General features: G+C 40.2%; 1 protein-coding gene across 6 annotated transcripts in view; it reads right to left on the bottom strand.

Moving 5' to 3' along the window:
* The window catches only part of ADGRV1 (adhesion G protein-coupled receptor V1), a 270179-nt gene that overhangs the window by 212988 nt on the left and 34562 nt on the right, over positions 1-22629 (bottom strand). For 4 of the 6 annotated variants that reach the window (XM_072139515.1, XM_072139520.1, XM_072139525.1 and 1 more), the window contains exons 9-22: positions 22097-22361; positions 21667-21996; positions 18253-18429; positions 16034-16257; positions 14290-14322; positions 11079-11205; positions 10741-10926; positions 9296-9476; positions 8198-8361; positions 6833-6956; positions 5775-6038; positions 4472-4598; positions 4017-4234; positions 2350-3093 (exon numbers count right to left, since the gene is read on the bottom strand). In XM_072139515.1, the coding sequence (XP_071995616.1) occupies positions 2350-3093; positions 4017-4234; positions 4472-4598; positions 5775-6038; positions 6833-6956; positions 8198-8361; positions 9296-9476; positions 10741-10926; positions 11079-11205; positions 14290-14322; positions 16034-16257; positions 18253-18429; positions 21667-21996; positions 22097-22361 (3164 nt within the window). The remainder of the gene's footprint in view (positions 1-2349; positions 3094-4016; positions 4235-4471; positions 4599-5774; positions 6039-6832; positions 6957-8197; positions 8362-9295; positions 9477-10740; positions 10927-11078; positions 11206-14289; positions 14323-16033; positions 16258-18252; positions 18430-21666; positions 21997-22096; positions 22362-22629) is intronic. The other 2 variants (XM_072139531.1, XM_072139535.1) reach the window with 1 other exon arrangement.

The following is a 22629-nucleotide window of genomic DNA, read 5'->3' as shown; positions in this document are numbered from 1 at the left end:
TCTTATGAAAACCGGGTACCACTTGGATTCTGGTCCCAGGTGTCAGCTTACGTCTTCATCTGCGGTGGTGCAGTAGGTCCACTAGCCCTGGCGACTGACATGAGGCTGCGGTTGAACGTGGTGTGAAGGTTGAGCATACCTGTTGCGTTTTGGTTGAGTTTTCTTTGCGTTTTCACTGTTGACATTTGTGTTTACAAAACACTCATGTTAATGCATTATCAACGCATATGTTAACACATTGTTAATACATGGGTTAGCATTGTGTTTGCATTGCGTTTTGAATATGCAAATGTTAACAGAAATGTAATTAGGCAAATCACCTATCCTCAGCTGTTACCTCACTCTTAGAAGTAACAAATTAAAAAAAAATGTAAATGCAAAAATGTATGAATTTTAAAGAAAAACTGTGAAAAATTGTAAACATTTAAAGCATGTAAAATAATTCCAATTTACATGTAAAAACAGGGTCCATGAAAAAAAATCCTTTCTTTGCACCTGCCCTGGACAATGCGCAGATTTCTGACTAAAAAGTTGCAAAAATAAGAAAAAAAGTGATACATAAGTGAACATCTGGAAAATAAAGATACATAGGGCACTTCACAAGGTGCAGACCTAGGTGTACTTGAAAAATTTGAAAAATGACAGCAAAAGTTGCAATGAACAATCACAAAAACAACAAAAGTCACAAAAATTAGACAATTTAAGCAGTAAAGATACATGTCCCCCACTGTCTTCTTTAACCCCTTAACGCTCTGCACTTTCTGGGAGGATTCATTTATCTAATACTATTTATTTTTCTGAAATATTATATATGTTAAGTTAACTTTGGGGCCACCACCGTCTACACTGGCTGCTATGTAATGACACTAGAACACCACAATCGCACACATTTCTTAATGCCAGTTGATGTGACAGAAATATGGTTAATTCAATATTTCACAAAATTCTACATTCAGATAAGTCGCAGAATTATGTGTTATAAGTGGACTATTAGGTATTTCATCTACAGGCAGTCCCCGGGTTACGTACAAGTTAGGTTCTGTAGGTTTGTTCTTAAGTTGAATTTGTATGTAAGGCGGAACTGTATATTTTATAATTGTAACCTCAGGCAAACATTTTTGGTCTCTGTGTTAACTTGATTTTAAAGCTTTTGGGTTGTCATAAGAACCAGGATTAACAATAAAGCTAAAAATAACTGTTACAGCTGATCATTGTAGCCTAGGGCTAAATAACAGTAAATTATAAATATCCAGAGGTCAGTTTGCAACTAGGGATCGTCTTAAAGAGAACCCGTCAGGCAAAATAACCCTCCTAAACTAAATATATTTTCATAAATTGCCATTAGAGAGCATTGCCTCTATCCCTTCATTGCCCCTCTACATGCCTGTAAACTTAAGCAATGAGGTCCTAAAGCTGTATGCAAATGACCTGTGAAATGAGTCATTAGCATATTCAAGCTGTCCACCTTATTCATGAGTGGGAGGTACAGCCACACCCCCAGTGTATGACTGACAGCCTGTGTAATGATGTGAGGCTGTATAATGATGTGATGGCTGCTCCATGTGCTTGCTGGTGGCCACGCCCCCTGCAGCCTGTGTGTGCATGTGTGTGTGTATGGGAGAGATACAACAGCTCCAGGCATGTTATAGCAGAACATGTCAGGTACTTGTGTTGCTGATGTCTGTGTATCACACATGTGTATTAGGAGGATGCAGCATGTCAGCAGATGCAGCACACACTAGCAATGCTTTACTATACATTACACACAGACATGAGCAGGGGGAGGAGAGGGGAGGGGGAACAGGGTGACATCACTGCCTCTGACCATGTGACCAGCCTAATTTACATAATAAAGAAATGATGATTTTATAATGATTAATGTATGAATTTACTAGATAAGGGCTGGGATGGGATCCTTGTGAACTGCTCCAACAGGTAGAGGCAACAGAAATAGTGACAGAGACCTGATGACAGGTGTCCTTTAAGTTGGGTGTTCTTAGGTAGTGGGCCGCCTGAACTTAATGGAGAGCTAAAGAGATTCCATATAAATTTGTTGTACAAATCCATGAGTAAGGCCTCATAGACCAATAGAACACGCAGTTCCATTGTGTATGCACCATGTCTTACCGCAATGTGAACGTGCTGAGCGGCCACGCCACACATTATAAAGTAGGTCCTATTCCTGACCAGATATGCAAGGCAGTCGGTGCTTACCTGCTAATGTCATATGGGCTGCAAGCAATAACACACAGCCCATTGCTTGTGGCCTTTGGTTTCGAAATATCGGCATATACAATATGATACCTTTATCTATAAAGGATAAGATTTGAATATTTATCTTTATCTTACCATTAAGTATGGCTTCTCCTTTAAGACTTTTCACCCCACCAGGGACAAGGTTTCCATCAATATAAAACTCTATAAATCCATCATCTAATGTAATCAGTACATGGGTCCAAATATTTTGTTCCATGAGTTTTGAGACTCCAGCTTTAGCCACAAATGTAGTATTAGATCCAAAGGTCACATAGTATAGCAGGATCATGATATAAGAATCATTGGTTTCCACCTTCACCCCATAATACATTGTTCCGTTATCATTGTCCTTTGAAATGATAAATCCATTGGTGTTGGTGCTTGGCATGGTCCATGCTGAGAAAGTAAAGTTGGTCAGAGTGATATTCAAGCTATAATAACTTTGCGGCTCAATGACTCCAAATGCACCTTCGTCACCGCTGAAGAATAGGGCGTCTGTCCCACTGTGGTGCCGGCGCATATGTGGCTGTAGCTGCACAGTCGGTGGGAATGAGCTGATGAGTAATAGATCCACCATAGGAGGAAGGCCGGTTTTGAAAGATGTGGAGTAAATTTCCCAACCAATGCGAACATCTCCAAATGTTCCTTGACGTCTCCAAATGGAGATGTTGGTGACATATCTCATATCGTCTACTGAAAGGACATCTTCAGCCACCTCCTGATTCTGTGTTTCTGGTTCAATTACAAATACTCCAAATGGATCGTCATTGAAAGGAATCATCACTGTAACATTTAGGTTTGTTTTTGCCAATTGACCACCAGGACCCGGAAATCCACCTGTGTAATGCAATTATTATTTTGAGCAAATGTTAAAAAAAAACTTCAGCAAGGAAACAAAGTTCCCCCTTTTCACTGACTTTAATAATTTTATTTATTTTAAGTTAATATATTACTTGAACAGTTAAAATTTAGAATCCTGTACCCACATACCATACTAAGGGACTAGTGCTGTTGGCAACAGCAGACAAAATCTAAAACCCCTCTTGCTCTGAGGAACCTGTCCTTTCTTGAATTACACAGATGACCATTGATTTCAATAAGTGATGTGTAATACTCCATGACCCCTGTGGTGGTGCTCTAAGAACATTGGTCAATTACTACTGGCTTTCAACAGTCTGTGGATCCCAGTAGGGGTCAATTTCGGATGTTGTTATGGTGCAGAGACCAGTCTAAGCCTACCTTTACATAACTAGGAATATAGGAAGTGTGCTAGCCCTATTTTCTACAGCAAGCACATATCCTTATTCACTTCTATGGATTCCACAGCCTCGTGCATGATCTGACTGGGCCAAAAAAAGATAGGCAGGTTCGATTCCTGCCCATATTGGGGCCTGTGCAGACTTTTATTTTTGTCATCAGCTGAGCTCACCCGCCAATGACACAGGTCCGCTGGACTGCTTTCTGTATCCTGTTACTACAACAACCTGTTTTCTAGTAGCCTTATAAATGTGACTCTTTTAAGGTGGAGAACTACACATGCCACAGGTACTGTAAATGGGCCATGTAAGTGAAGGGGGCTTTACTGTGGCTGTATTTGCAAATATCCATCTGGGTGTTATCTTAGCAAATCTTCTCCTGACACGGATTGTACCAGCCATATTAAGGAATGCCTAAATCTATCAAATACCACATGACAAATTGGCTAAACTCTTCTCATATGATTTCTTGTACATGTTGTTGACATTGTTTAAGATACGCACCCGAAATATTCATTAGTTTCAAAACATAGAACTCGTTGAACTCTGGAATGAGATCAGAAACCGCATGAAGTGTTATATATGTAAACGCTTCTCTGTCATGAAACCAAAGTGTGCCCCAGGTTTCAGCAAATTCTTGGCCTGGCTGTAACACCGATCCATTCTGCATAATCTGCCAGTGAAGGAAAACACTGCCAAAATGTCCTCTGTCTCTCAGCACCCTGAAAGGATAACAATGCTGCTAAGATGTATGTGTATATCAGAAATATCACAATAGTTTACAAAAAATACTACAGATATATTAGAAGAATAAAAGTCAAACATACAGTCATTGTAAATGAATTCTAAAAATTCTTACAAAAAGCAACAATTGTTGATGAAAAAATAAAAGTTTTATAATCTGTAACATCTTGGTGATATCCATTCTTGATGGGTAACCCTTAGTGGTTTGGACTTACTTGAACTGGTTACTTCCACCTTCTTCAACAGTTTTATCAATGGGTTCAATGTAGAATATTCCATTGGGATCGTCATTGGCCTTGATGATTATTGTGGCATTTCCATTTCCGCTTACCACAGTGTCTCCTATTTAACAAATAAGTATTACTATGAAAATTGTAGAAAATTATAGAAAAATATATTACAGCCCCTGCCTCAAACTTTATTCAGTTTGGTAATGTGACATGTGAGGACCTGCATTTGTCCACAACTCATTTGTATATTCAAAAAGTGGGTGCAACTTAAAAGAAATCTACCATTTGTTTTTATGCATTGTATTGTGAACCAAACATACCTTGAGAAAGCTGTAACGACACTGATGCAGAAACATATCTTGCTTAATCCCTGAACTGAGTGGTTTTGCTTTAAAAAACAATTATAAAATTCAGGACTTTGGGTGCAGAATGGCTGCCACACATAAACACATTAGTTCCACATACACAGGAGCTGCCTGAACTGTCCAGACAGGACTAATCAACCTGAGTTGGATGACTCATACAAAGCAGCTGGGGGATGGTGCAGAGATTGATTACTTCTACCTGTCATGGACAACACATTGATGAGGTATTCCCGGCTTATGCTGGGCAGGACATGGCTGGAACAGTGCATAATTAGGGTAAGAGGAGAGCATCCAGGGCAGCCATAGGAGCGACAGAGCCTCATTATCATAATTTTATAATTGTTTTTTTTTTCTGTTTTTTTTCACTCAGTTTCTGCATATCTCTAGCTACAGCATTCTCAAGGTATGTTTGGTTCATAATGCACAAAAGCAAATGGTAGATTTAGGTCAAGAGTTTCATAGCGGGGGGCATAATGTCACTAACTAAATAAAAAGGACAGGTAGAGAAAGCCTCTTTCATTTCCATATCATGGGAGCAACAGCTATTGCCAAGCACAGGGATAAGGTATCTTTCACACTCCCGTTCACTTTTCTAAAACAATTTTTGATGCTCCCAATGTAGTGAATAGAGGAGCAGGACAAATTGCCAACTTCCCACTTATTTGAATACTATAGGGGGCATTGGGAATTGCTGAGCTCTAGTGAGAAGAGGACCCCCCATTCTTTTGATATCAGGGGTCTGTTCTTGTAATAAGTGGTCCTAGCAGTTAAGCCCCCTCCGATTTGATTGATATCACATCTACTATAGGTTTCTTATATATTTGTGGATGCCTTTTACTTGCATTGGTTTGGAGAGAAAACATATACTTCGCTGTGGCTGTCATGACATGACATACTAATATGACATATCATAAACCACTTACCTGTACAGTTAAAAAGTTGTACGTAAAAATATTCATCTGTCTCTGGTGTATCATCCTCACTTGTGTTCACAGATATGTTTAGCATCCTTTGGCCAACAGCAAAGAGCAATATGTTTCCAGAGATGTGAGTAAAATCTCTTTCCTGCGCGGTGGCTGTTCCACTGACAGTAGCGTAAGTGACCGAAGACTCAAAGTCAGCTAATCCGTTCCGCATAATGGTGAGGCTCGCAACATCGCCTTCATCAACCCATAAAACAACTGGTTCTAGAGGGGCAATAAGAAATTAGGTCAATTTCTGCTGATAGCTTCCCTTTCAGCCTTAATGTGTTTTCACAATAAACATGTTAAAAGTAGGTATATTTCTTTATACAATCTATTTGAATTTTGTCTCTGTTTGCTTATATTTTCCCACATTCATTACCTCAATAAGGAAAATTGTTATATCAAAATAGGGTTTTATCAGATATCAGATACACATGCAGTAAAGCCATTCTAGGAACATTCAACAAGATTTGGATTTATACGGAAGCTTTTTTTTACCACATTAAAGGACATATACCATGTTCCTCAGGACTTCTTTTGTTACATCTCTTTAGGTCGCAATTGCAGCAATACAGAGTTATAAAAATGATTTAGTCTAATTAGTCTGGGGTTCTCCAGCTATGTCACCGGAATGCCTGAGAGCGCCTCGTCTTTTAATTGATTCACTCCCCCCATTCTGATACCAGTCCTCCCAGGTTCCACCTGTCACCTGCTCTATGCACTGTGAACGAGCAGGACTGGGCAGGACTTGTATAGGAACGGGGGGGTAGTGAACAAATTAAAATCAAGGTGCTCTGACGCAGCCAGAGTGCCCCAGGCTAATTAGTATAATATTTTTAACTCTATAACTTTATACATTTATAATAAAAGAAAACCGGAGGAGCATCGATCGCCAGGAAGTTCTTAGTAGGACATGTCTATTATAAGTAAAACTGATGATAGATGTCCTTTAACATAGTGAACAACCTCCACAAATGAACTTGAAAGCCCTCATAAATAACTAAACATTACAGTACCTGCAAAGAAAATGGCATCATCATTTTTATTTATTTCCAGTGTGGCGGTGGTAACAATTCCCATCCTGGCTCCACCCGTGGGATTGAAAATGGTTAAAGTCAATACTTCCATCTCCTCCGGAATCTAGATATTATTAAAGATTTGTTACAATCATGAACATTGAGACGTAGAATATATTCTGTCTATGCATATCGTGTACTGCACATGTATATTCAGAACTGTAAAATTACTATATTGTATGCGATATTGTTTAGGAAAAAAATATTACTGTTTACTGAAAGTGGTTTTATACTATTATACAATTTATGGGGGGGAGGGGTTATCATACGCTGGTGATGGTTGTATTATGTAAACCCCACCCTCCTGCACCCTACTGGCAGGACCTGGTGTAGAATTGCAATATAACCTGTGACAGCTCCTAGCACAGACTTTAACTAGTGAGCAGCCCCAAAACGGCTCACTCCACCGCTAAGCATTCCCCCATCACACCCTTTCATGCCCACTTGGTGTGCAGGTGGCGTAAAGTAAAAGTAGAGAACTGGCATACAAGCTCTGATAATCCCCTACCAATTAATGCAGATACTAGAGATCTGTTTATCTAGACCAGAACAATTGTACTCTGTGTACTGTATATGCTTGAACAATAAGATTTTAATCATAATCAGTTGAAATGCTCCTAATATCAATTGTTGGTTTCCAATGCTGGGCCCCCACGATCATGTAAATGGGATCTCTATGACTTGGAGGACGGGATCCCGTTCTTACATATGGATGGAGCGTCAGGAAATGCGTGCGCACTACTGCTCCATCCACTGACTATGAGAGCAGTCTCTGTGCTCAACTTTTTGTGACTCCCATAAATTGAATGGAGTAGTTTGGCACATTCCGCATCTGCCACTCCACCTATTAATTAAAATGGGAACCCCATTTCCTGGAGCACAGGGATCTCAATTTGTGATCACTGGGGGTCCCAGTAGACAGGGATAGGGGGGTAACATAAATGTTTGGGAGACAATCCCTTTAGTTGCCTGGTAAGCCAGATGTATAAACTTAATTCATCTTTAAGTAACGTAGTATCTGGCAAAACTGGCTTCTAAATGTCAATAAATTACTCCCACAGTGATAAATACTAAAAAATACATTGGGCACAAAATACATTAGGTTATTACCATGAAAATGTGTTGATGCGAAACTTGTGCAAAATGTATTATTACAGTTTAAAGGCAAGAAAGTATCTTCCTCTCCCATTGTACCTAAACATAAGGATTATTGAATAAAGATGTAGAGGCAAGGCCAAACGGCTAATAAACTAAATTCTGCATGAGACGTCTAAAATTACACAGAAAATAATTTAATTTTTTTACCTCATCTGGACTGGAAGAGATGGTAATGGTTTTCATAGTTTCCCCATCATTAAACTGCAGTATGCCATGTGCTGGGTAAACATCAGGGGGTGAACTAGGGTTTACAGCCCAGGACACATTAATGTCGCCAAAGCTGCCTTGTCTTCTCAATACTTCAAACACAGCTAGAAATAAACAGAACCGTATCCACATTGACAAAAGTGAAGATGAGGGAATGGATATCATACCTACAGTGCCCCCATATATATACAGTCACCCAGATATATATATATATATATATATATATATATATATAGTGTCTGCACCCGTTTTTTAGTGTTTTCTTCGCAACAGTGACCCCACCCCATACACATCACACAATAGCATGTAAATGTCTTAATGCATATTCCACTGATCCATGGGATTAGAGTCACCATTCTTCTAAAAAATACTTATATTGATGTCTTCAGTTTCAGTCATGGAGTTGGGGAGCTGCAGTATACAGTAAAGCTACTCTGCCCTCCTCACTGACCCTACTGACACTGCTGCTAACCAGGCTGAAGAGAACTCCTGAGATGGGGGAGCAGGTGTGAGAGAGACAGTGGCTTTGTGTTACTCGGTTCTGCTAAATCATTAAACACTCCAGAAGGAAGGAAGGGGTTAGAGTGATGCAGGCTATGTGAAGAGAAATCTTGCTCCTTCCCTTGTATACTACAGCTTCCTGCCTCCATGGCTGGAATAGAGGACATCAATAAAAACTTATTTTAGAAAAATGGTGGCTCTAATGCCATGGATAGAAGAATCAGTGGAACATGTGAGAGGGTTGCTGGTAAGAAGTTCAATTTAAGGCTCATGCACATGAACAATGTTTTTGGTCGTAGCAGAGGTTTCAAGGATAGAACACGTCCATCATACACAAGGCTACGTTCTCCATGGCTTTGTGTTTGAGCCCACTGCTCGAGCCACAAATTATTAAGCAGGACCTATTCCTGCCCAAGTCTGCATCTCTCATTACACCTGAGATCGCACATGTGCTTGTGTGCTTTATTGTGTGAATTATCCTCCTTGTAAAAACATCCTTAAAATAAAATTGAGCAACTCTCGCTACCTCATACTTACCATACTGAAGGTCATTTCCTTTGCTCTCATTTATGTTCCGTACTATTCCTGGAGAGATGAATTCAATAACTCCATGGGGGTCATCATTCTTTAGGATAGTTATGTTGACTCTTATGGCCTCCCCCAGTGTGATAGGAAACTCTCCATGACTGCTCAGCACCACTGAGTACATCTCATCCAGCTGTAAACATGAAAAAGCAAAGAAGATATGTTAGATTATTTCTTACATTATATTTAGTATAACCGTAATATCTACATACAGTTGTAATATAATGTTATATGAATTATTGAGTATATTCTATATCAGAAAATTGCATTGTGCGTCTTGGGCACTATGGGTAAGAGTCGTAGTGCAACCACCACTTCTCACCTATCCCTGGCAGCCAATGGATTTCCTACATTCTCTGCTGCTATCTCCCATTGGCCCACAACCTGCCTGCTTCTTAAAGGGAACCTTTTTGCTTGAAGACAGGTTCCAATAGCTTATGACATGTTTAAAATGCCTTTGTCAGCAATATGAATAAATCTACTGCTTTTTAATCAATTATTTCCCATAGCTGCCAGCAGCATATGGAGAGTATCGAGGGGGGAGGGGTGGCAGGTTGATTGTATAAAGTGAAGGAGGCAAAGAGTTTAGCACTGAAGTCAAGCTCTCTGAGCCTCAGAATGTTGCCTGTGCTGTGATTGTCATCATACACCAGAATTCAGGAGAGTCAGTTACACTGTAATGTCCCTAAGCCAGACCATCAGTAAAGGGGTGGGTTTTGAGCTGGGGAGAGCTTGACTTCAGCGCTCAACTCTCCGCCTTCATGATTGTACTATTACACAACCAATTTACATTTCACTTCAGAATTGATTTTCTGGATGATGCCAATAAACCGGATCATGAAAGAAACATGATGAAGGTGTTAATTCAGTTCTAAATTCTTGCCGTGGTGGTTTCTGGTTCAGGGTCTGTTGATATCTGTATCTATCTACCTTTATGTTCTTTAGATGCACTAAACATTCCTGCAGCTGAGAGGGATGTTGATATCGCTAAATGTATTTTCACATAGTTCCTTTCCACCCAGCTTCGTCCTTAACAACAGATACACGGCGGCTGAAATTCACATGCATCTCACATGTTCTACCAGAAGCCAGTAACAAAGGAGCGGAGAGCCCTAGCCCCAGCTCTGTGCATAGCAAGCTGGTGTAATTGGCAAATGATTGGTTCTTTATGCTAAATAGGTGTCAGGGGATTTTCACACCATTATCAATCCTCTGTGATCTGAATAGTGGTTCACAGGTTCTTAATAACTACTTAATCATGTATTGCTCCCTTTGTAGCATGTGGCAGTGTATACAACCTTTCCTTGAGCGCTGTAAGTGTTAGTTGTGGACAAAGTTAACCTTTGCATAAAGCATTCAGGAAAGAAGTGCAGCCAGTGAGTGAAAAAGTCTAATACCTCTGGTATCCCATCCATCCTTGTTAACAATGTAATTACAATCTCCTTTTCACCAGCCTTAAACTCCAGGATCCCAGTGTTTCCATAGAATTCATTGCTGTCCCTTGGTTCAATGGTATAACGCAGAAACTGTTTAACAAGAAGACCCTTGGATCGAGCAATTCTGAGTTCAACAGAGTCTCCCTCCTAGGGGGAAAGGGAAAAAAATCAATATGTTAAATGTGTAATTCATTTAGAGGGAGAAGACTATCAAAGTACAACACATAATACTGATAGCTATCTGCTGTGAGCATGTGTCTGCTACTGAGGATGCTGATATTAGTTATAAAAATACCTACTTTTACACTATAAGGTCCTCTATATGACGGCGAAAATTCAAAAACACCCCCAGGGTCATCATTTTCCAGTATAGTTAGTTCACAGCTTGTAAATCCAGACTTGAGGACTTGATTTTCCACACTTACCCTTAAGTGTTCAAAACAGAAAATTTTAGTACCATGTAATAATGAAAAATAGTCACACAAATAAATTTAAAAAATAAATAAATTATGTTTGAGTTGCAGTGAGGACCCAAAAAACACCGTCCTAATCCCTAAAAACAGAATTACTTTCTTGTTATTCACCAAAAAAATAAATACATTTGGAAAAAGAAGGCACAATAGAAGGCAAGCTAGAAAACAAGCAACAAATCAGGTTAGAGGTACATATTGTTAGATCTACTGTAGTAGGAGGTTGGTTGGTTGAAATTCTTGCCAAAACTTTCTGTCTTGGTGGAAGTTGGAAGTTAAATTAGATTCATTTATTATAAAATGACATAATAATAAATCAAAAATTCTAAACTTTCTCAGAAACCTACTAAGAGTAGTAGCCATATTATTCAGTACAATATGACAGAATGCACTGTAAATATAAAATATACTAGTAAACAAAATAAACTGATGGGATTTGTCTTTACACACAGCTGAAAAAAAGGGAATACTACAAATACCACATCATAAATCTCAATGAGTGAAATATTCCAGTTGCAATTCTGTATGCATAACATAGAGGAATACGATGAGAACAATTAGAAATAATAATGATTAATGAAAGTCAAACTTAATTTCCCATGGAGGTGTGGATTTAGAATGATACTCAAAATTAAAGTGAAAAATAAAATTTCAAGCTGGTCCAACTTCAGTGGAAATGACTCAAGATAATACGGCACCCTTAATTGGCAAACTCTTCATAAAGAGAACTCTTACTTTCTGATCCAATCAGGTCAAAACAGTGCTGTCTACAGTTGGGAGTCTGTTCCTTCTGGAATAGAAATACTGGCTTGGCATAATCCCACATCATGTTATTAGTCTTCTTTTAAGCCAAGCTTGGTGTTAAGGTGGCTGCCTTTCAAGGTAGCAAAAAGAGACATTGTTTTTTGCCACTGACTTCCTACTAAGGAAGTGAGTCTTAGTAGTGTGTGTGGCAACCACGTGCCTTTATCACCACCCTACAATGCCGGGACATGCTCCTGATGAGGTGGAGGATGTTCTCCTGAGGAATCTCCTCCCAGACTCCAACTCATAGGGCCCACAGCACCTGTATATGGTCTCATAATGAAGTTAAGGATCTCATCCCGGTACCTAATGTCAGGCTACCGCTTGGCTAGCTCATGGAGGACTGTGCAGCCCTCCAAACAAATCCCTCTCCTCACCATGACTGACCCACTGCCAAAGCGCTCATGCCAGATGTGAAGGAAGCTGTGAGGTTTCGGACCCATGAAGGGTACGCAAGGTCACTTAGTTACCCTTTTATAGACACTCCCAGAGCGCACGGGTTCTGAGAGGCACAGGAAGTGATTTAAAGTTGTCCATATAACTTCTGGATATGACACAACAATAAATTACAGCCCTGAACAGCTATAAGACCCCTTTCACTAGCCTTAGTAAAACACAATCTTATCAAAACCACCACCAGTTCTTTAATATAAGCCCGGTCCATAATGAGATATATAGGTTGAGGAACCTCGGTGGTGGGATTCATGGATCGAGATAAAAGAGCAATGCAGGTTAAGTTTTATATTGAATTGCCTTAAGGGCACATTAGACAAAACAATATATACAATAGAGATATATACAGTTAAGCAGAGTACAAAATAGAAAGGAAGCACTACAAGTATCAGCAGTTCAGTGAATAAGTTACCTAATTTGTTGGCCTAATGGAACCTGATAGTCCACTTTAAGATCTTCCTCTGCACTTGATGTTAATTTGGTCCCCAGACAAAAGACAAGGTGCATTCAGAGGTGTCTGGTTATATCTGATGCAGATACACCCTGTCCACCCCCAGAAAGGGTCATGAGTCCCTCCTACCTGGTATTACATCCCAAACCTTTGAGAAGCCATAGCTTCTCAAGGGGAAGTCGTAGGGTCCGGGTTCTGATATCATTGGATCCGGGTGAATCCCTGGATTGCATTGATACCAAACCTGACCCATTTGCTATGGTCCTATCCAGAGATATTTATATCTCTGGACCCAAGGGTGTTAGAGCCTTGGGAATCGGACCACTGTGATTTCCTGACAATAAAAAAAGGAGTTGCCTTTGGGCTGAGATGGACCATAACTCCATAACTGTCCCTAGTCAATGTATTGGTTTAAGAGTTTTTATGACTCTTTTTATGATCATGCCTCTGAAGTGTTAGACAATACTAGCTAGCTCCATTAAGCTAATTACGCTGAGGCTGGGGGGAAGTGAGGGATATGGGTGGCTTGATGAACAGGACAATATCTGGCCTGTACCTATATGTTCATCACACCAGAGACTGTTTTTCACCGCGTCTCCAGACCCTGTCAACCCTGTCACATGTGCCCAGTGTGAACCTGCTCTCACATGTGAAAAACACAGGGTCCCAATGTCGAATCTGCCGATCTTGGTGTTTTCTGGCAAACACCTGCTCGCTGTCGGGCTGAAAGCGCAATACTGTCTTGTGGACATCATACTACCCTCCCGGAGTCTGTTACTAACAGTTTAAGAGACACATGGATATTAGTGGCCTGCTAGAGTCATGGTTGCAGGGCTCTGGCACTGTTCCTTTAATTACTGTTTGTAGCAGGCCTGATGCTGGGTTGTTAACCTTGTATGGCCCCTCCACATCTCCTGGTGTACTGGCCTGTCTCTTGGTATCTTCTTGCTACAGAAAGCACTGACGTGTCATGATCTGCACACCCAGAGCAACTTCTGTGTGTAGACACGGCTTCAAGCTATGCTAGGAGTACGAGCAATGACAAAATGTGAAAGTGACCAAAACAACCAAAAAGGATGAGAACAGAGAAATGGTCTGTGGTCACCGCCTACAGAGCCTTTTTTTTAGAAGTGAATATAACATTTCTGGGTGAATTTAATTTAACAAAAAGTATACTTTACTGGACATCAGATTAACACTGCACATCACCACAATAACAGCCATGCACAGGGCAAGATGTTATCTCTAAGGTACAAACAGTAGCGTACAGTATCACACCGAGAAGGAAAAGAGAGACATTATTCACGCTGGTCACACACATATAGCACTTACCCAAAATAAACAACAAATCTCTCTGTCTCTACCCTGGCAAAACAGGAAGGGATCAAGGAGGAAGAGAAGGGAATGAAAGAAAACTGCCAAACCTCAATAAGACAGGATACAAAGTAAAAGGCACTTTTATTCCTTGAACACACATAATGCTGCTGACTTTAGGGGGGTTCTGTTTGTTGGGTGCTGCCCTGTTTACAAAGCCCAGAAAGAGAATTGTCAGCTCTTTCTAATGAGAGACGACCCTATGACCAAACAGCATGTCAGGACCCATTTACTACATCCCCTGCCAGCCCCTCGCCACAGGACAGCTGCCAAGCTACAAACCAAGGCTACTGAACAAATCCAGCCTGGCTTTATCTAGAGTGAAAGTGGATTGTTTTTTTTCCTTATTATCTGCTAACTCATGAATAATATTTGTACAGAAGTAAATTTTATGCAAATATCTCATAGAAAGAGAATATGTTGGATTTAAATAGACTATAATTCAGTAAAGTGAGAGTAGACTACATATATTGGTCATTTCCGCCAGCTCTAATGCATGTGTTTAAAATGCTTGGTATTCTTTAATAACCCGTCTCCCAAAATGGTAAGCCCCCTGATCTCCTGTAAGCAATAAAGATGGACTTAAAGGGGTTGTCCACTTTCAGCAAATAATTTTATATTTTTTGTGTGATAAAGATTTTCCAATATACTTTCTTTAACAATTTTTCTAGATCTCTGTTTGCTGTCATTTATAAGAAGCTTCATTGTTTATTTCCTTGGGCTCAAAACCAGCCCCTGGTCATGTGATGTCACACAGGTGCACGCCTCGTTAGTATCACAGAGAGTATAATCAGAGCTGTGTGATATAACGAGTTGTGCACCAGTGTGACATCACATGACAATGGACCGGTTTTTATGAACAGGAATCAAACAATTCCTGTTGAGTGACAGCAAGAAGAGATCTGGAAAACCGCAGGGAATTGATACAGAAAGTATATTGGAAATTTGTAGAATTTTTCATTAATCAAACAATATCAATTATTTTGCTGGAAGAGGACAACCCCTCTAAATTTCCCTGCAGTCGGGGAGTGACCATGAAAGAGATGCCACGTGCCTTTTTTTCTAAAAGCTGTTTAATATGACATAAAGGGGGTCATGGGCCTCTTTATAATGTCAATATTACATGATAGGCTGAAACGTCCTTCAGACTGGGCCATTACAAGTTAGTATATGGTATTAAGGCAGCTTTGTAAAACAGACACTAGCACCACCTCTAAAAAAGGTTATGGCTATATCTGTGTGGCCTTGTTAACAGATTCCATCAGAAAACATAAGAATTTTATCATCCACCAAAATGAAGGACGCTGTCACGGAACCTAATGGACCTCATTATGGCGAAAGGTTCCAAGAGAATCTATTTGGGTCCATAATTTGAGGTATCATTATACTCCCCATGATTTCAGTTTTTCTGCTCTTGTACTGGAACAGAAAATGGACATTCCAAGAACAGCCTCAGAAAGTGAGGTATTATGTAAACCAGCGAATGTGTTTTTTCAGGTAAAATTACGTTTTTTTCCAGAAAAACCGTGTGCATTTTGACAATTTTCAAACTGCACCTATTTAGTAGTAAAGCCATATGGCCGTGTAATTTCTGATCAAAATTGCTCCTTGTCTGTGCTCCTCCTTACTACTATACTGTATGTCTGTCTCTACATAAATGAAAACACACCATGATCAGGATACACAATAAATAGCTACATACCTGTCCAGTGATATGATCACAGTTTCATTGACTTCAGGTATATCATCAGCCTTAACTGTGATATTGATTTCTGTGGTGTTTTGTCCAGATAAAAAAATAACAGATCCATTGAAGGGACTTAGATCATTAAGAGTGATGGAATCCTTATTGAATCCATAGGGTTTCATACTCCAATATACAACGGCATCATCACCGGTCCCATCACGATGTAAAGCTATGGACACCTAAAACAATATAAAATACAACCAAATTGGAAATTTAGACTTTCGATACTTTGGCATTAGATATTAATGTATGGTTTAATTCTATGTAGACACTGATAACACTGGCACAGGTTCAATGTAAGGCACTTCTCTTCGCCACACTCCCTTGTCAAATGTGGTAAAAAAAAAGTGTCAAAGCAAACATAATAAATGTGGTGCAAACGTGAGATGAAACGAAAACGGAGAACACAATGGACTTGTTTCAGATGAGCATGTTTAGTATGTGATCATGGCTACCAAAATAGTAGTCATAGCAGCTATTGGGGTTCATCAACAAAGGAGGTGACAGTAGAAGATGCCATGCAGGATTTTACTTACATAGGTCCCTTGCACACAACTATATATGACAGCCTTATGCTAGCTGTATGAATGCTATAGGAGTGCATAGTGCACATCATGGCAAGATGAGCACACATGTGTCTCACCGTACTGTGACATCATCAGAAAAAATATAGAGCGCCCGGCAGCACACCTCCTTATGGAGAGGAGAGGGGTGAGAAGTGCTCATCCCTCCACTGCTCCAGCCCAATGTATGCTGTGTGTATTATCACTGTACTGTGATATCACTGTGTGTAATATCCCTGTTTTGAGACATCACTGTGTGTATTATACCTGTACTGTGACATCTCTGTGTGTATTATCCCTGTACTGTGATATCACTGTGTGTATTATGTATGTACTGTGACATCACTGTGTGTATTATCACTTTGCTGTGACATCACTGTGTGCATTATTCTTGTACTGTGACATCACTGTGTGTATTATCCCTGAGCTGTGACATCACTGTGTGTATTATTCTTGTACTGTGACATCACTGTGTGTATTATCCCTGTACTCTGACATCTCTGTGTGTATTATCCCTGTACTGTGATATCACTGTGTGTATTATTCATGTACTGTGACATCACTGTGTGTATTATCCCTGTGCTGTGACATCACTGTGTGCATTATTCTTGTGCTGTGACATCACTGTGTGTATTATCTCTGAGCTGTGACATCACTGTGTGTATTATTCTTGTACTGTGACATCACTGTGTGTATTATCCCTGTGCTGCTGTGCTGTGACATCACTGTGTGTATTATCCCTGTGCTGTGACATCACTGTGTGTATTATCCATGTACTGTGACATCATTGTGTGTATTATCCCTGTGCTGCTGTGCTGTGACATCACTGTGTGTATTATCCCTGTGCTGTGACATCACTGTGTGTATTATCCATGTACTGTGACATCACTGTGTGTATTATACCTGTGCTGCTGTGCTGTGACATCACTGTGTGTATTATCCCTGTGCTGTGACATCACTGTGTGTATTATTCATGTACTGTGACATCACTGTGTGTATTATACCTGTGCTGTGACATCATATCTTTGTACTGTGACATTACCAAGTATATTATCCTTGTACCCGTCTAAAGACAACTACAACATAACTTTGGGTGAGGGTCTCAAAGAGGTTTAAATGGGACCTGTTATGGTTGATTTGAGACCCTGTGGTTCTTTGGACCTGTGGTTTAAGGTCCCAAATCGACCTGTATATCATCTTTATGCTGCTTCAGAAAAAAAATACAAACAGTAATACTTACATAGATGTGAGTCTGATGAGGCACATCGGACTCACATCAGCAAATCCCGCACCAGTGTCTCCTCTTACGTTGTGGCAAGTGAACCCAGGCTTCACTTACCTGACTTACACAGAGCTGGGGTGTACTGAACTGGTTATACTAACCGCAACATGCAGGCGCTGGGAGCTCCGGACGCAGGTAAGTATATTTGTAATTTTTTTTATGTGACTGGGCAAGGGGACAATTTAAGTGATTTGTGACACTAAACCACCGATCCATAAAGACCTAGGAGTGGTTTCCAAAATCGCCCTGACGGGCTCCCTTTAACTTGAACGCGGATTTATTGAACTCAAAAACTAACATTTTTTAACCTAAATATTCATTTTACTTACCACAGTAAAGGAGACATTCTCTGGCTCAGACACTATTATTGGCAGGTTACTTATAAATCCAATTTCTCCATTTGCAATGTCTGGTGTAACTCTCAAGGAAACATTCTGCAGAGTCCCAATTCTTGGGCTTAGGGGTGGCACTAGGGGGATGGGTCTCAGCAATTCAGTGGATTCTAGCTAAAAATGAATGGATAGCGTTATTACATGAAAACTCAACATGCTAAATTCCAGGCTAATAATAATAATTTATTGTTAACTATTAATACTGAGATGTGGCCATTATTAAAAGTAAAAGAAAATGTAGACTGTGATAACTGTTTAACCCCTTGAGAAACATCACAAAAAATCTATAGTTGATTGCACTAAATTCTGATATAACTTCATATGTCTGGGACACACTGGGCAGCTTAGCTGCCGAGAGTAATATAAATCCTATCCATAATATCAATGAAAAGAAACTGCAGTGTAAAATGATTTATATAGTAAATTTACAATTTGTCATCAGAGTCATTGTAGACTCCAAGTGGGGAATTTGTCCTACACCACAGGTACATTGCAGCAGAATAGGTGACAGAAAGAAGCAGGACATTCAGCAGATATTCGGCATGTTTATCCCTGACCTCTGGCTGGGTTTGGGAAAGCAATTTTCAGCTTTTTTCAATGTATCTGTTAGGGAATCCGTCAGCAGATTTGTCTATAGAAAGCTGCAGACAGCATTAGGTATTTGCCCTGTAGACCTGTGCAACTATACCTTTTCGCGTGTTATTAATGGCCAAAGGCCTTTAAAAATGAATTAAATTCCAGGATTGTAGCTGTATTTGTAGCATTCTGATGCACTGTTGTGCGAGAACTCTTCAATATACTGCCGCACAGCCTCTCCCCCACGAATATCTCTTGTAGGGTTCAAACAAAAGTCTCTACAGTAGGGAGGGGGTCAACAGTTCATTGACAGTACACCACAATGCTTTGAATTCCAGCTACAATCCTGGAATTTAAATGAATTTTTCACAGCTCTGCTGCTACTAATGACAGACTGCTGACCAGTGATTCTCAGTGATCCAACAGAATCTGTTAGGATCGGTTACATAGCAAATTGTAAGTTGTCAACAAAAGGCAGCCTTATCTTGTTGAAACAAATGGTCCTTCTTTTTCTGGGATTACCACATCCTCATGATCAATATTAATGAGGAATTTGAATATTTTACAGAGAAAAATAATGGGACACTTCAACCATGTTGACAAACCTCATGAAGTGCACTTGGTGGCTTTTGCCGTCCATGGAGAGACAGGACTTCAGAATGAATGAAGGCTCATTCCTTTGTGTACAAAGTACAAATATATTGGAAGTTTTTCCAAATCTCTTCTTCTAAGCCATGTAGCACAACAAAAGTCTGGGCTTTTCTTGTTAACACTTGTGCTCTGTTTTTCCCGTACACTGATCTTTTGGCTCATTTGTCCAAGAAAGAAGGTTTTGTGTAAAAAAGAAATCTTATAATATAAAGCGGTGGGTCACAGTTTTTATCCCTTTATAAGTAAATGTAAAGCGTTTCTGGGAGGACAGCCAACCTCCTACGTTAGGAACCACACAACACTGATTTCCAACTCTACTGCAAATCGGCTCCATTACGTAAAGTAATGCTGTATATTTGTGGCTTTTAATGAAAACCACAGCTCCAAGAAATAGTATCTATGGACAGGCGTCTTGATGTCGTGATATAATTTTTGATGACACATTTTCAATGGCTGCTGATACTGTTCATAATGAAGTTGCGGCCCGCACCCTGCTGTCTGGCCAGACCAACAAGTGCTCCCATCAATGTTGAAAGTGCTCATTGATGTAGGTGGCGGAGCGAGCATGTCTGACATCGCTAAGCTGACGTCTGGACCCAGAGCAGAGCTGCAAGCCAAGCTACAAATGTGAAAAAAAGTTTTTCTTCCAAAGGGGAAGTCTCTGGAAGACTCTTCCAAGCAGTTGAGACCCTAACATTCCTAAGCATATTGGGGGGCACTCTGACATATAGTAGTAGCTACTTAGAGGAGCCTGTAGAGCAGGGTGCTCAGCCCACAGAGCGGCGAGTTGCAACCTGCTGCTGGTTAGACCAATGAGTACCTTAATCATCGCTCCTCCAGCTCCTGGCACTGAGCAGTGGGTACTTGTTATCTGTTCTCCGCTCCCATGTCCATGTCTCCTGCTCCAGACACTGCTCTTTGTCTTGATGGCGGCACATACAACCAGCACCAGGACACAGAGGAGAGCGGAGCACAGAAGAAGATGCAGTGTGATGTAGGGTGGGAAAAGAGAATCCACGGAATGTATTTTTTTTTGTTTGGTCTGGGGTCTCCAGCATTGGCCTGACATGAATGTCGCCAGCATTATCCTGATCTGAGCGGCGTCTCCGGATTTGTCTGAATTGGGGGTCTCCAGGATTTGCTCTGGGAATCTCCAGTATTGGCTTTTGGGGTTTCTTGCCACCTGATCAGGGGGTCTCCAGCATTTAACTGACATGGAGGTATAGTATACTATATAGTGCAGTGTTTGCCATTTCTTCTGGGGTCACCAGTATTTGCCATCTCAAACAAGGCTTTTCAGTACTATCCACCTGCTTTAGAGGTCACCAGCATAATTAGTCGGCTCTGGAGGTCTCCAGTACTAACTGTCTGCTCTGGGGGTCTCCAGTGTTCATATTATTTGTCTGCTCTGGTGTCTCTTGTTTTTTATCTGGTCTGTATTATTATTTGTTATTTGGTGTGTGGTCTGTATTATTATTTATTCCCTGGTCTGGGGTCTGTATTGTTGATTATTGTACTAGTTATTTTCTGTATGCAGTATTTAGTTACAGAGATGGTATTTATTGCTGTACTGTGGTATTTGTCATTTCTGATGGGGCATTCTGTGCTGTAACATGGTTGTTGCTCCATCTAGGGTGCTGGTTACTGCTGCGGCTCCTTAAAGTTAAGCAGTTTGACAATGTGTCCCCTGGACCAGTAAAGTTTGTGCACCCCTGCTTTAGAGACACAGCTTTCTTGTCTGTAGGTTAGAGTTAATCTGCATTCCTAACATCTGTCCTGTGCTGTTGTAGAGTGTATGTGGACCTTCGGAGAGCACATATAACAGCCATGTTGTTGTTGAGAAGCTTAGTTACCCAACTCCTCTGACAAACTGTGGGACACTCCTTAGGCCTCCATTTTTAAGTGACCTCCCTGGATTTTACCATTTAACCTCCTTACAGGGATGTGGATTTTCTGCAGGAAAGCCAGCAGGCCCCACTGCAGATGACAGCTGTCCTATCGCAATAATGTTGGGTACCAATAGCAGGAAAGAAGCAGAGACTGATATAACATTCCCATAACACAAAACTGAACAATTTTACATGTTAATAGCTTTTTATCACCGATACTTTGATGTCATTTTACCTGCACTAGGAAATTAGCCCCATTCTGAAGAAACGCATCATTTCTTATTGATAATTTGACGGTAATAAATGCTTTTGACTCTGCAAATATAACACTGTTTCTTGATGAAACATTAAGGACTCCGTCTTTTGCTCTTATCGGATCCACTGGTCCGGCAGGGATATACAGTGCATTAAAAACTAATTTCACATCTCCTTTGGTTCCACCTTGCCTCACAAAGCTCAAGGTCAAGTATCGACCCTCAGGACTGCTCTCAATTTTCTGCTCTTGTATAGCATGAAATTGAATTAAGCCGTATACATCATCACTGTCTTGGATATAAAAGAGAAGCTGCAAAACAAATGTTGGATGGCAGAGAAGAAAAGTTATTTAGTATTCATTTTACATATCTGTAGGCGAGATGTAATAATCATTTTTACAGAATACAAACCTCTGTTGGAGAGCCGAGCTCTGCCCCGCCTTGAGCTGTAAAGATCTGTAACACATAGGCCTCAGCTTCTTCAGGAACGTTATCTGATACAATTGTTAGGGGAACCACTGCCACCATCTGCCCCTGCGTAAACTGAAGTACTCCAGAATCGGGTCGTACGTCCTCTGTCACAGGTGATGTGTCACTGCTGTTGCGCTTAATGATCCATCTTACCGAAACATTGCCGTGTGTCCCTCCGTTCCTCAATATAGTTATTCCATCATATCTATCCCAAAAAAATTTTTAAAAAAGAGTTCATCTAATGTGTTTCATTTGTAATCTGGTTTTGAATGTTCAGTTAATTGAAGTGCACTTTAGGTCATAAGGGGTGAAGTCCATTTTTATCATAAGGGTTCAGTTTGCATGGTACAAAAAAGTAACTTAAATTTTTTTTATTAACATTGAAATGTTATCTTAACATATCAAAGGAGTTGTTCAGAAGAATAATTTATTATTTATTATTACAGTCACATGTAAATCTATATAGAGTTCTA

This window comes from Engystomops pustulosus, chromosome 1, assembly GCF_040894005.1.
Source record: "Engystomops pustulosus chromosome 1, aEngPut4.maternal, whole genome shotgun sequence".
Classification (NCBI taxonomy): domain Eukaryota; kingdom Metazoa; phylum Chordata; class Amphibia; order Anura; family Leptodactylidae; genus Engystomops; species Engystomops pustulosus.
Note: the sequence above shows the minus strand (reverse complement) of the source record. Positions and strands in the feature narration are given on the sequence as shown.